The following is a 14,686-nucleotide window of genomic DNA, read 5'->3' on the forward strand; positions in this document are numbered from 1 at the left end:
CTAGTCGAGAGACTCACAAGATAGCCGTGTTTTACGTGGCGGAGGGGCAAGAGGACAAGCACTCTATCCTGTCTAACACCAGTGGTAGTCAGGCCTACGAGGACTTTGTCTCTGGGCTGGGCTGGGAGGTAAGACAGACCCCTACTCTCTGCACTACAACCTTTCAGCATCACTTTATATAAGCCTTATATGTATCATTAATAGTGAGTTATATTAATATTACATTGTATTGTTTTCTGCCTCTTGGAGGGACTTTGTGACGTGGGTGGTTGTTAGGGTTAATGTATGGTTGTGTCCAGTGATGATGGTCCTTTGTGTGTGTGTGTGTGTAACAGGTGAATCTGACCAGTCACTGTGGCTTCATGGGAGGTCTTCAGAGGAACAAGAGCACGGGTCTGACCACGCCTTACTTCGCCACCTCTACCGTCGAGGTCATGTTCCACGTCTCCACACGCATGCCCCCCGACTCTGACGACTCACTCACCAAAAAGGTCTGTTATGATGTTCCAGGAAATGGTAGTTGACGTCTTTGTGGAAAAAAGTAATGTCCGACTGCAACCCTGTTATGCTCTCTTATTGAGATGCGCACAATCTGTCTGTACCGCTCACTCCCTTTTCACCCAGTCAGCAGGCTGTAGGTTATTTTGTGTTGCAACCTTAGATGACCACTGATCCCCTACAGAGAGAGATACCCAATGTCTGCTCTGTGTCTCTTACACAGACATCACTCTGTAGTGCTTGTCTGTACCACCCGACTCCTACAATGCGGAACAAAAAGACAGTCTCAGACGGCGCTGTTCGTAGTCCGCTACTAACCATTATATGACCAGCTCTCTCAGGTGGCTCACATTTCTACCTGCAGAGAGCTGTTTCTGTGTGAACTTGAGCCCCACAGAGAAACATGCCATGTTTTGCTACAGAAAAGTAGAGGAAATGAAATGTCCTTCCAGCAACAGGGGGAAAGGGGGAGAAACAATATTCTCACCTTAATCCCCCTCTCTCTTATGTCCTCATGAAGCCCTTTCTCCTTCCGTCTAGCCTCCTCTCCCTTTACCTCACTCACCTAATTATTTATCTTTTCTCCTTCCCGTTGGAACACGGCAGCGTTTCTCTCTCTTTCCCCCTCCGTCACTTTTACCTCAGACTTCACCTCTCTCTGTTGTTTTTGTCCTCTTCTACGAATGTCCATCTGCATTGGTATTATTTTTCAGCAGGCAGAAATGGAATAAGAGAGCAGAGGGCTTGGGCTGTAATGAGTTTGTCTGTGAGGCCGGCCCATGATACAGCCTGTAGCCATAGATGTCCGCGGCGATGAACAATGAAGTATCTTTAGAGCTGTCCCCTCACTTCCCCTAGCATCCGTCTTCAACAGTGGCATTACACACACAGCCCTGGCCAGACACTAAGGTGCTGCTTATACCAACAACAGACTCATTAATGAACGCAGACCGACAGGAGGGGAATATTGAAATGGGGTGTGTACAGTGAGGGAGAAAACTATTTGATCCCCTGCTGATTTTGTACGTTTGCCCACTGACAAAGAAATGATCAGTCTATAATTGTAATGGTAGGTTTATTTGAACAGTGAGAGACAGAATAACAAAAAAATCCAGAAAAACGCATGTCAAAAATGTTATCAATTGATTTGCATTTTAATGAGGGAAATAAGTGTTTGACCCCTCTGCAAAACATGACTTAGTACTTGGTGGCAAAACCCTTGTTGGCAATCACAGAGGTCAGACGTTTCTTGTAGTTGGCCACCAGGTTTGCACACATCTCAGGAGGGATTTTGTCCCACTCCTCTTTGCAGATCTTCTCCAAGTCATTAAGGTTTCCAGGCTGACGTTTGGCAACTCGAACCTTCAGCTCCCTCCACAGATTTTCTATGGGATAAAGGTCTGGAGACTGGCTAGGCCACTCCAGGACCTTAATGTGCTTCTTCTTGAGCCACTCCTTTGTTGCCTTGGCCGTGTGTTTTGGGTCATTGTCATGCTGGAATACCCATCCACGACCCATTTTCAATGCCCTGGCTGAGGGAAGGAGGTTCTCACCCAAGATTTGACGGTACATGGCCCCGTCCATTGTCCCTTTGATGCGGTGAAGTTGTCCTGTCCCCTTAGCAGAAAAACACCCCCAAAGCATAATGTTTCCCACTCCATGTTTGACGGTGGGGATGGTGTTCTTGGGGTCATAGGCAGCATTCCTCCTCCTCCAAACACGGCGAGTTGAGTTGATGCCAAAGAGCTCCATTTTGGTCTCATCTGACCACAACACTTTCACCCAGTTGTCCTCTGAAACATTCAGATGTTCATTGGCAAACTTCAGACGGGCATGTATATGTGCTTTCTTGAGCAGGGGGACCTTGCGGGCGCTGCAGGATTTCAGTCCTTCACGGCGTAGTGTGTTACCAATTGTTTTCTTGGTGACTATGGTCCCAGCTGCCTTGAGATCATTGACAAGATCCTCCCGTGTAGTTCTGGGCTGATTCCTCACCGTTCTCATGATCATTGCAACTCCACGAGGTGAGATCTTGCATGGAGCCCCAGGCTGAGGGAGATTGACAGTTCTTTTGTGTTTCTTCCATTTGCGAATCATCGCACCAACTGTTGTCACCTTCTCACCAAGCTGCTTGGCGATGGTCTTGTTGCCCATTCCAGCCTCGTGTAGGTCTACAATCTTGTCCCTGACATCCTTGGAGAGCTCTTTGGTCTTGGCCATGGTGGAGAGTTTGGAATCTGATTGATTGATTGCTTCTGTGGACAGGTGTCTTTTATACAGGTAACAAACTGAGATTAGGAGCACTCCCTTTAAGAGTGTGGTCCTAATCTCAGCTCGTTACCTGTATAAAAGACACCTGGGAGCCAGAAATCTTTCTGATTGAGAGGGGGTCAAATACTTATTTCCCTCATTAAAATGCAAATCAAATCAAATCAATTTTTATTTGTCACATACACATGGTTAGCAGATGTTAATGCGAGTGTAGCGAAATGCTTGTGCTTCTAGTTCCGACAATGCAGTAATAACCAACAAGTAATCTAACCTAACAATTCCACAACTACTACCTTATACACACAAGTGTAAAGGGATAAAGAATATGTACATAAAGATATATGAATGAGTGATGGTACAGAACGGCATAGGCAAGATGCAGTAGATGGTATAGAGTACAGTATATACATATGAGATGAGTAATGTAGGGTATGTAAACATAAAGTGGCATAGTTTAAAGTGGCTAGTGATACATGTATTACATAAAGATGGCAAGATGCAGTAGATGATATAGAGTACAGTATATACATATACATATGAGATGAGTAATGTAGGGTATGTAAACATTATATTAAGTGGCATTGTTTAAAGTGGCTAGTGGTACATTTTTACATAATTTCCATCAATTCCCATTATTAAAGTGGCTGGAGTTGAGTCAGTATGTTGGCAGCGGCCGCTAAATGTTAGTGGTGGCTGTTTAACAGTCTGATGGCCTTGAGATAGAAGCTGTTTTTCAGTCTCTCGGTCCCTGCTTTGATGCACCTGTACTGACCTCGCCTTCTGGATGATAGCGGGGTGAACAGGCAGTGGCTTGGGTGGTTGTTGTCCTTGATGATCTTTATGGCCTTCCTGTGACATCGGGTGGTGTAGGTGTCCTGGAGGGCAGGTAGTTTGCCCCCGGTGATGCGTTGTGCAGACCTCACTACCCTCTGGAGAGCCTTACGGTTGTGGGCGGAGCAGTTGCCGTACCAGGCGGTGATACAGCCCGACAGGATGCTCTCGATTGTGCATCTGTAGAAGTTTGTGAGTGCTTTTGGTGACAAGCTGAATTTCTTCAGCCTCCTGAGGTTGAAGAGGCGCTGCTGCGCCTTCTTCACAACGCTGTCTGTGTGGGTGGACCAATTCAGTTTGTCCGTGATGTGTACACCGAGGAACTTAAAACTTTCCACCTTCTCCACTACTGACCCGTCGATGTGGATAGGGGGGTGCTCCCTCTGCTGTTTCCTGAAGTCCACAATCATCTCCTTTGTTTTGTTGACGTTGAGTGTGAGGTTATTTTTCTGACACCACACTCCGAGGGCCCTCACCTCCTCCCTGTAGGCCGTCTCGTCGTTGTTGGTAATCAAGCCTACCACTGTAGTGTCATCCGCAAACTTGATGATTGAGTTGGAGGCGTGCATGGCCACGCAGTCGTGGGTGAACAGGGAGTACAGGAGAGGGCTCAGAACGCACCCTTGTGGGGCCCCAGTGTTGAGGATCAGCGGGGTGGAGATGTTGTTACCTACCCTCACCACCTGGGGGCGGCCCGTCAGGAAGTCCAGGACCCAGTTGCACAGGGCGGGGTCGAGACCCAGGGTCTCGAGCTTGATGACGAGTTTGGAGGGTACTATGGTGTTAAATGCTGAGCTGTAGTCGATGAACAGCATTCTCACATAAGTATTCCTCTTGTCCAGATGGGTTAGGGCAGTGTGCAGTGTGGTTGCGATTGCGTCGTCTGTGGACCTATTGGGTCGGTAAGCAAATTGGAGTGATATGGTCCTTGACTAGTCTCTCAAAGCACTTCATGATGACGGAAGTGAGTGCTACGGGGCGGTAGTCGTTTAGCTCAGTTACCTTAGCTTTCTTGGGAACAGGAACAATGGTTGCCCTCTTGAAGCATGTGGGAACAGCAGACTGGGATAAGGATTGATTGAATATGTCTGTAAACACACCAGCCAGCTGGTCTGCGCATGCTCTGAGGACGCGGCTGGGAATGCCGTCTGGGCCTGCAGCCCTGCGAGGGTTAACACGTTTAAATGTTTTACTCACCTCGGCTGCAGTGAAGGAGAGCCCGCAGGTTTTGGTAGCGGGCCGTGTCAGTGGCACTGTATTGTCCTCAAAGCGAGCAAAAAAGTTATTAAGCCTGTCTGGGAGCAAGACATCCTGGTCCGCGAAGGGGCTGGTTTTCTTTTTGTAATCCGTGATTGACTGTAGACCCTGCCACATACCTCTTGTGTCTGAGCTGTTGAATTGCGACTCTATTTTGTCTCTGTACTGGGACTTAGCTAGTTTGATTGCCTTGCGGAGAGAATAGCTACAGTGTTTGTATTCGGTCATGTTTCCGGTCACCTTGCCCTGGTTAAAAGCAGTGGTTCGCGTTTTCAGTTTCACGCGAATGCTGCCGTCAATCCACGGTTTCTGGTTTGGGAATGTTTTAATCGTTGCTGTGGGTACGACATCGTCAATGCACTTTCTAATGAACTCGCTCACCGAATCAGCATATTCGTCAATGTTGTTGTTGGACGCAATGCGGAACATATTCCAATCCGCGTGATCGAAGCAGTCTTGAAGCGTGGAATCAGATTGGTCGGACCAGCGTTGAACAGACCTGAGCGAGGGAGCTTGTTGTTTTAGTTTCTGTTTGTAGGCTGGAAGCAACAAAATGGAGTCGTGGTCAGCTTTTCCGAAAGGAGGGCGGGGGAGGGCCTTATATGCGTCGCGGAAGTTAGTATAACAATGATCCAAGGTTTTACCAGCCCTGGTAGCACAATCGATATGCTGATAGAATTTAGGGAGTTTTGTTTTCAGATTGGCCTTGTTAAAATCCCCAGCTACGATGAATGCAGCCTCAGGGTGTGTGGTTTCAAGGGCCTCCCGGGTGGCGCAGTGGTCTAGGGCACTGCATCGCAGCGCTAGCTGCGCCACCAGAGACTGGGTTCGTGCCCAGGCTCTGTCGCAGCCGGCCGCGACCGGGAGGTCCGTGGGGCGACGCACAATTGACCTAGCGTCGTCCGGGTTAGGGGGGGTTTGGCCGGTAGGGATATCCTTGTCTCATCGCGCACCAGCGACTCCTGTGGCGGGCCGGGTGCAGTGCGCGCTCATCAAGGGAGCCAGGTGCACGGTGTTTCCTCCGACACATTGGTGCGGCTGGCTGGAGGCGCGCTGTGTTAAGAAGCAGTGCGGCTTGGTTGGGTTGTGTTTCGGAGGACGAATGGCTTTCGACCTTCGTCTCTCCCGAGCCCGTACGGGAGTTGTAGCGATGAGACAAGATAGTAATTACTAACAACTGGATACCACGAAATTGGGGAGAAAAGGGGGTAAAATTTTATATTAAAAAAAGCATATCAATTTATAACATTTTTGACCTGTGTTTTTCTGGATTTTTTTGTTATTCTGTCTCTCACTGTTCAAATAAACCTACATTAAAATTATAGACTGATCATTTCTTTGTCAGTGGGCAAATGTACAAAATCAGCAGGGGATCAAATACTTTTTTCCCTCACTGTATGTTTTGGGAGGAACCTAGTTTGACCTGAGAAAGACGTTCATGGGGGGACGTTCTAATTGGTTTATAGCGATGGCCAATAATACACACGCATAGATGCAGTGTTTTCATATTGAGTATAGTAGATGAGAGGATTGGGATTGTACCAGAGGAACATTGTGGTGTATAATGACCTGTAATAAGCAGATGGATCGTTAGCTGTGATGAGCGGTTTAGAGAGAGGAGGGGTGTCTTTTATCACAGTCTGATTTGAGGGGTTGAATAACGACCTGAAACACCACTGATTGCTTGCTTCCTGTGAGCACTGTCTGGTTCCTCACTCACACTGCTGATAATGTGAACTAACATGCATCCAGTCCGTCAGATGACCTCTAAGATATGACCCTAAAATGAAGGAAAATTCTAACCACCGTATCTCACATATGAGCCTCCCATTTCATTGCTCAAATCACTCATTCCATCCTCCAGCCCCCCAAAACGCCTGTCTGTCTTCATGTACTGCACCAGTCCTCACCGCGCTACTCATAATTCGTTGCGGCAATTTAGGTGGGTATGTATGGCAGCAAAGCAAGGTTTGTACACTACATTGCCAAAAGTATTTCAAATTAGTAGATTCATCTATTTCAGACAAATTGAGCACACAGCCGTGCAATCTCCATTGACAAACATTGGCAGTAGAATGGCCTTACTGAAGAGCTCAGTGACTTTCAACGTGGTACCGTCATAGGATGCCACCTTTCCCACAAGTTAGTTCGTCAAATTACTTCTCTGCTAGAGCTGCCCTTTCAACTGTAAGTGCTTTTATTGTGAAGTGAAAACGTCTAGGAGCCACAACGGCTCAGCCGTGAAGTGGTAGCCCACACAAGCTCACAGAATGTCACCGCCGAGTGCTGAAGCGTGTTGCACGTAAAAATCGTCTGTCCTCTGTTGCAACACTCACTACCAAGTTCCAAACTGCCTCTGGAAGCAACGTCAGCACAATAACTGTTTGTCGGGAGCTTCATGAAATTGGCTTCCATGGCAAAGCAGCCACACACAAGCCTAAGATCACCATGCGCAATGCCAAGCATCGGCTGGAATGGTGTAAATCTCGCCGCCATTGGGCTCTGGAGAAGTGGAAAAACGATCTCTGAAGTGATGAATCACTCTTCATCTGGCAGTGCGATGAACGAATCTGGGTTATTGGGATGCCAGGAGTACGCTACCTACCCCAATGCATAGTGCCAACTGTAAAGTTTGATGGAAGAGGAATAATGGTTTGTGGTTGTTTTTAATGGTTCGGGCTTGGCCCCTTAGTTCAGGTGAAGGGACATTTTAACGCTACAGCATACAATGACATTCTAGACGATTCTGTGCTTCCAACTTTGTGGCAACAGTTTGGGGGAAAGCCCTTTCCTGTTTCAGCATGACAATGCCCCAGTGCACAAAGCGAGGTCCATACAGAAATGGTTTGTCGAGATCGGTGTGGAAGAACTTGACTGGCTTGCACAGAGCCCTGACCTCAACCCCATCGAACACCTTTGGGATGAATTGGAACACCGACTGCGAGCCAGACCTAGTTTCCCAACATCAGTGCCTGACTTCACTAATGCTCTTGTGACTGAATGGAAGCAAATCCCCGCAGCAATGTTCCAACATCTAGTGGAAAGCCTTCCCAGAAGAGTGGAAGCTGTTATATCAGAAAAGGGGGGACTAACTCCCTATTAAAGCCCATGATTTTGGAATGAGGTGTTCGATGAGCAGGTGTCCACATACTTTTGGTAATGTAGTGTATCTGTGGGTGGTGGGGGCCCCCCAAACCCCCTTGTTTGTCCCAAATTGCACCCCTTCTCCTATGTAGTGCACTACTTTCGACCAGAGCCCAGTAGTGCACTATATAGGGAATAGGGTACCATTTTGGACCCATCACATGTCTGTCATAGTGAGGGGCCTGGAGCGTAGCTCTCGCTTCTGCTCCCCCTTCACCCGGCGGTCCGCGCTGCACATGGCCATAATGTAGCCAAATTAGATCTGGCCGTTGCTGTCCCCCTGGTTAAACTCATATCATGACTCCTCAGCAGCTGATTGGATTTGGAGAGGCTGGAGGAGATGCTATCCAACAGAGCAATCTGCAGCTAGACACTAAACCATGTTAACCAGACACTAAAGCGTGTCAGCTCAGCCAGCGAGAGAGCGGCCAGCAGGCACACACACACACACACACACACACACACACACACAAACAGAGTCAGTCTCACACACATACACACTCCAGCCCCGCATATTTATTTGTTGTTTTGACTAGTACCGTTCCCCCATCTCCCCACAGACAGTGACAGGCGTATCGAAGGTTGAAGGCTGAGAATACATCCACACCCTCTGGGTCTTAAGATTTATGAATGAGGGCTGCTGATGTGATATGTGAAGAGGGAGATGTTTCATGCAGCAGCTAACAGCTATCTGCTCTGCAATGGATAAGGATTACATTTTGTGAATTGCTCGGAGGAAAAAATTTGTTTCCTATTTATTGAGAGCAGAGGATGAGAACAAGGTGCTATACAGGCCAGGGTCATGTTCATTAGGGCACACAACAGAAACATTTTATGAGCTTTTCTTATTAGATAAGTCCATGTACTCCCTCCTGTTTTCGTCAGTTTTTGTATCTAATGAACACACTGTGGCCCTCAGTGATTGAGTGAACGGTAAGATGGAGAAAGCTTTAGAAAGATGGAGTGAATGTGAGAAGATGGAGTGAGCTGTGGAAGACGGATGGGTACTGGGGTCTAAAGCAGCGTGTGGCGGGGCAGCTCCTGTCACTCTTCAAGGTTAATGATAGAGGAGTCTTAGGCATCCAGCGACCTCTCTGCCTGCCCCACACAGGACACAATGTGTTAGAAGATCCTGGATGAATGAAGGAGCCTTAGACACTTTATTCAGAGTTTCACAGTAGGAGTGCTGATATAGGAACAGTTTTGCTTTTTAGAACACAATGAAAAAGATTACATGAACAGGGGGTGGAAACTGATCCTAGATCAGCACTCCTACTCTGAGATGCTTTTTGAATAGGGGGCCCTGAGAGAATGAGTATCAGACAAAGACGGCCTTAGTTTTGACATTCATCGGGGATGCCAAGCTCCAGGCTCTCACTTAGTGTGACTGTGTTCAATCGTCCTCTGCCATGTGAATGAATTACATGAACTTGAACACTATTTTTGAAAACGTCGACATTGACTAGACGGGGACACTCACCCTGTTGCTTTCTCTCTCATCTCTTCCCCTCTCCTCCTCTCACCTGTCCTCCTAGCTACGCCATCTTGGGAATGACGAGGTGCACATCGTGTGGTCGGAGCACTCCCGAGACTACAGGAGAGGCATCATCCCCACGGAGTTTGGAGACGTCCTCATCATCATCTACCCCATGAAGAACCACATGTACAGCATCCATATCCTCAAGAAGCCAGAGGTAGGTTCAGATCTGTCCCACATCCACCCGAATCTCCCATGTCTGTAGATGTTTTCTTCATCACATTAACATTAAGGTATCCTAGATCCCATTTCCTGTCATTGCCCTTGAGCAAGGCACTTAACTGCTAAACTGCTCCAGGAGCGCCGCATCTTGACTGACCCTGGCTTCCAACCCACTTTTTTGTGTGTGTTTCTCATGGGGGGGTTGGGTTAAAAGCAACAACAACAAAAAAAAAATTGTTCTGAAAAATTACAATGGACAATAACAGCTATTCCTGCTGCAGTGTTCTATTTTATATATATTTATATAAACCAAATAAACATGTCTCGTGGCACTCCTGCTTCCTGCTCAGTTATGTCCGGACTAATCGGGTCAACAGGATTCTTAGAATTAAATTGTGGTATAGATATGGCTAGAAGATGGGTCTGTCCCTTCAGAGTCTGGGGAAATGTGGAAAGATGGCCAGATAAGGACAGAAAGGAGGTCTGGCTTTCATGAAAGTCAATTCTGGCACTGAAACGACATCAGCCATAAAGTGCTTTTATGTTATTTTATCAAATGAACATTGCATTCCCTGGGATCTGATAGATGAAGACCACTATTTACTGTTATTGGTTTATAAAGTTTCTTATATCGTTCTGGCTTTATCTAATCAATGGTAACTTCCATAGTTGTTTTCTTTTTCTCACTCTACCCCCCACCCATCCCCCCTCTAGGTCCCATTTTTCGGGCCGCTGTTTGATGGAGCCATAGTGGATGAGAAGATCCTTCCCACCATGGTCCGGGCTACAGCCCTCAATGCCAGCAGGGCTCTAAAATCCCTCATCCCCCTCTACCAGAACTTGTATCCTTTCCCATCTCTCTACCCTGACTCTGCCTACCTCAGCTGTCCAGCACACTGCCTGTAGGGGGGAGATAAAACCACAATACACTGCGTGATCTGTTACGCCTATCCTCGCCTGTGGCTAGTGCTGTCACGTTAACGTGTTGTTTGTTGAGCTTGTTATTTTTCACTAGCAAGGGAGATCAGTAGTGTGTGTGTGTGTGTCAACTTGCTGTAGAGACGGGCAAAGGAAATAGGTTGACAGACAGACCAGCTCCTGACTGCACTGCAAGCTAAAGAGACGTAATGGTAGAACAGCGTCTCTCTCGCTCGATAATTATCGATGTCTCATCCCCTTCCGCACTGTATTTTTCAACATGTAGAGCTTCACATTCTGCTTGGTGCGAAGAGGTGACAGCATTTTTCTCCAATAAACCGCAGGAGCCTCTGATCATTGCCCATCGTCTCCTAACGATGATTCAGAGCAATTTGCTTTTGAAATGGTTTGGTAGTGATTTCTATTTTGCCTCCTCTACTTTGACTCACACCAGCGCCAATATCATGGCTACTCTTAAAAACATTAATTTTACTTGATCCCTTTGAATGGCACATTTTTGGGGTGATTACGTAGCTTAATTTTTGCCAAATTGTTTCAATGTTCAATAATGAAATGCTTCAGTAGCAGTTTCTTTCTCGTGGCCTCTCCTCTTTCTTCTCACTTTGACTCAGTCCATCACTAATAGCATGGCTTTTAAACTCAGTCCATCACTAATAGCATGGCTTTTAAACTCAGTCCATCACTAATAGCATGGCTTTTAAACTCAGTCCATCACTAATAGCATGGCTTTTAAACTCAGTCCATCACTAATAGCATGGCTTTTAAACTCAGTCCATCACTAATAGCATGGCTTTTAAACTCAGTCCATCACTAATAGCATGGCTTTTAAACTGTCCATCACTAATGTTGATCCTTTTGAATAGTAGCATAATTTTGCCAAATAGTTTCAATATTATCCAATAATAATATCGCTGTAACAATGTTACAAAATGTATGTAATGTCAATATGAACGTTAATGCTTCAGTATATTATACCTTGACTCAATAGAGAAAGCCTCCAGCAGTTTCTATGCCATGTAGAAATAAACTCTAATCTATAACCAAGTACCACTTTGCCCTCCAGTCCAGTTTGCTTCTAGGTACTGAAGTGAATGTGTAATTTCACCTATACTTTCTTCCCCATTTGTCATTTATTTTATTCCTCCCTGGAAAGTGCTACTATGTTGACCACTCAAGCTCGCATGCTTCAAATCCCCACCTCTAAATACTCTATCTCAAACCTCTAACCCCTCTTTTCAAGCTCTTCTCTTTTCAAAAAAGGATAATACTGCTCGAAAACAAAGCAAAAAATAAGGGGGTGAAAAGCCATTCGCATCTGCCATGTTCTCGGAGCGAATGATTGTTTGGCTCGGCTTGAGACTGCTCGCAGCAATCTCACCCGTGTGTGTGTGGGGGGGGGGAGCAGAGCAGGGCTCGATACTGGACTGGGCTATTGATTGGCGTGAGTTGCACCGGTCGATGGGCCTGACAGCCAGAATTACAGTAATCTGTCATTATCGACGGATGTCTTTCCAGACTATCTCTCTATCTGCCTCCAGCCCCTCTTTGTTTTGTTTCTTTCCACTCTTTTTTTTTTTTTTTTTTTCTTTTACTTCAGGTTTTCTCACTCTTGACAAAATGTGTGTGAGAGGGGGACAGGGAGATCTTGTCTTTCAGCAGGCAGCTAATTGAAGTCTGTGTAAGGGATGATTCATAGTGATGTTTTAAGCCTGTGTGTGCGCGCGGTTGCTGCTTTCGTGTTTGCGTGTTAAGGGAGATGTTCTCTAAATGCCTTCCACTGAGGGGCTTTTAGGGAGCACTGAGGCAGAAGGAATTGAGTGGTCCCACTGGACCAGCAACACTGTGACACTGAGCAGTACTTAGTTACCTGTTGATAGAGCAGCAGAGCACAGCCAGTAAACGGTCGGTCGGTCGGTGGGTGGGCGGGCGGGCATGTTGGGCTATTCTCTCCTTTCATTCCTCAACAGTAGATGTACAATGGTTCTGCAACAACAACACCCCCCCACCACAACCACACCACCACTTCTGACGGATCGTTCTTGTACAATGTGAACAAACAACATTATTGATTATGATGATTGTAATGGCGTTATTAGTGAAATCCACTGGAGAAAAGGTTTTCCTGTTTTCCTCTAAGGAAGATTGGTTATTTCCTGTGTTCTGCTGTGTTCTGGAATGAGTCCTTGTTTTGTTTTACGGAACAAATTTAGCATTCAGTGCTGTAATTTTCCTTTTTCGATTAGGAAACAGGGTGCAGCGGATTGGAAATTGAAGACTCAACCGATATACTATTGAATAGTGGACTCATAGAATTACATATTGAGTCCCTATTTAATAATGTATGATCTTTGTGAGTGGACTTGAAATCAGGTCAAACTGCGTTACAGCAGCAAACTGGAGCTTGTAGTGATGGTGTGACGTAGGTTAGTTCCCCCACAATCCCCCTGGAGTGCTGCGGTGCCCAACCCTAGAGCAGCTAAGTGATCCTGTTCATAAAGGAGAACACTGGGTTCTTTATCTCCTCCAGAGGCTGCCCGCCTGCCGACCGCCTTGCTTTGTGAAACCACATCAAAAGAGCCTTTTCTCCTCTTATTCTTCATCCTCTGCGTACCTTTTTCTGAACGGAGCAGCGCCAGGCGATGAAGCCTGCCTTTTTTGTTTGAGTCGTGGTTTTAGATGTTGCGAACACTCTCTCTGTCCGCCATCTATCCCTTTACCTCTTTTCTCGCTCTCCTCTGCCTCTTCTCCCCTCCTCCTGCACGCGCCCGTCGACCCCACTCTCTCCTCCACACTAAGTTTCAGTTCATGCTCTTGGCCCCGGGGCTCGTCCATCTGCCGCCACTCACTGATCCCTCATTTGCCATGACTGTGAAATCAGTGCTTGGAAGGGAAAAAAGGGCCCCTTTTTCTGCTGCTGGTCTTAATGTCTGGTGGACTCAAATAGCAGATAGCTGCTACAGTACCTGGCGTCAGGCAGCGCTGCGAATCATGGCACGTCATGGAGCTGCTGGGCAAACACAGCCAGAGAGAGGCTCAGGGTAACACAGGCAGCGTAACCCAGGCCTCTATCCTATCGCAGATATCAGGCTTTTGTTGCTACATCGCTAAGAGTAATCCAAGGGTCATGTAAACAGCCATTCAAACAGCCAGTTTGGAGATCTGTTCTGTGGCAGTCACACATACACACAAATGCACTCGCTCCCAGTGTGTTTGGGGGCAGTGTGATAAAATGCTTTTAGCGTACCGGCTTGCAAAGTTGTTAGCTCGCATTGCACAGGATAAGTTAACCATATGCCTGAGCGGCACAGCAAACGGAGTGACCACGCTGGTTAGTTAGTGTTAGAATGTTTGGATGTGATTAGAGCTAGGTTGACCTCTCTGGCCGTAGGGCCAGGGGCCCGACCATCTACCCTCTAGACCACCTCAACAGCCGGTGGACCATGTGGTCTGTCCAAGGTAAGGCCCCTTGATAACGTTCAACAACACAGCCTCTGGTCTCCCTCTGTTTTTGCCTATCTGGTATGTGTGTTTAGGAGAATAGGGGACTGTCAAGCTGTTTGGAAGGCAGACTAAAATGTAACTGTGTGAGCCGCGGCCATCTTCCATCTGTCAGTGGCCGATTGTGGAGCCGGGGAGACAATGTTGGTTGTGGAGGAGGAGGGGGGAGAGGAGAGTTGCTAAGCGGCTTCCCCATTGGCCCTGCCAGTCCAGTGGTTTGTGTGCGAGCCAGTGAGAGAATGGCGGTAGGGACAGCCACACACACACACACTGGCTTCTGATTGGCAGCAATCACTGCCCTGCTGCTGGGGTCAGCATATGGTGGATCGTGATAGAGGGAGCGTTGGGTCAGTGCCTTCCTCCCTCTGCTCTGACTCTGCCTTTTCCAAAGGCAACCGAGCTGATGAGAGCTTTGTGCTTGGGCTCCTTTTGTCCCTTCACTCTCCCCCACACACAACCAGGCCCAGCCAAATGCCTAACGAGCAGCGCAGCCACACACAGCTAGCTCCCACAATGGGGCCCATTGTGTCCCAGTAGCACTGCGGCCTG

General features: G+C 47.2%; 1 protein-coding gene across 1 annotated transcript in view; it reads left to right on the top strand.

Annotated features, from left to right (window-relative positions):
- Positions 1-14,686, top strand: part of LOC120060412 (ral GTPase-activating protein subunit alpha-1-like) — an 82,550-nt gene that overhangs the window by 56,581 nt on the left and 11,283 nt on the right. Inside the window, exons 37-40 of the mRNA XM_039009717.1 lie at positions 5-128; positions 336-491; positions 9,537-9,695; positions 10,415-10,542. Of these exons, the coding sequence (XP_038865645.1) occupies positions 5-128; positions 336-491; positions 9,537-9,695; positions 10,415-10,542 (567 nt within the window). The remainder of the gene's footprint in view (positions 1-4; positions 129-335; positions 492-9,536; positions 9,696-10,414; positions 10,543-14,686) is intronic.

Source organism: Salvelinus namaycush, chromosome 15 (genome assembly GCF_016432855.1).
Source record: "Salvelinus namaycush isolate Seneca chromosome 15, SaNama_1.0, whole genome shotgun sequence".
In the NCBI taxonomy this organism is placed as follows: Eukaryota; Metazoa; Chordata; class Actinopteri; order Salmoniformes; family Salmonidae; genus Salvelinus; species Salvelinus namaycush.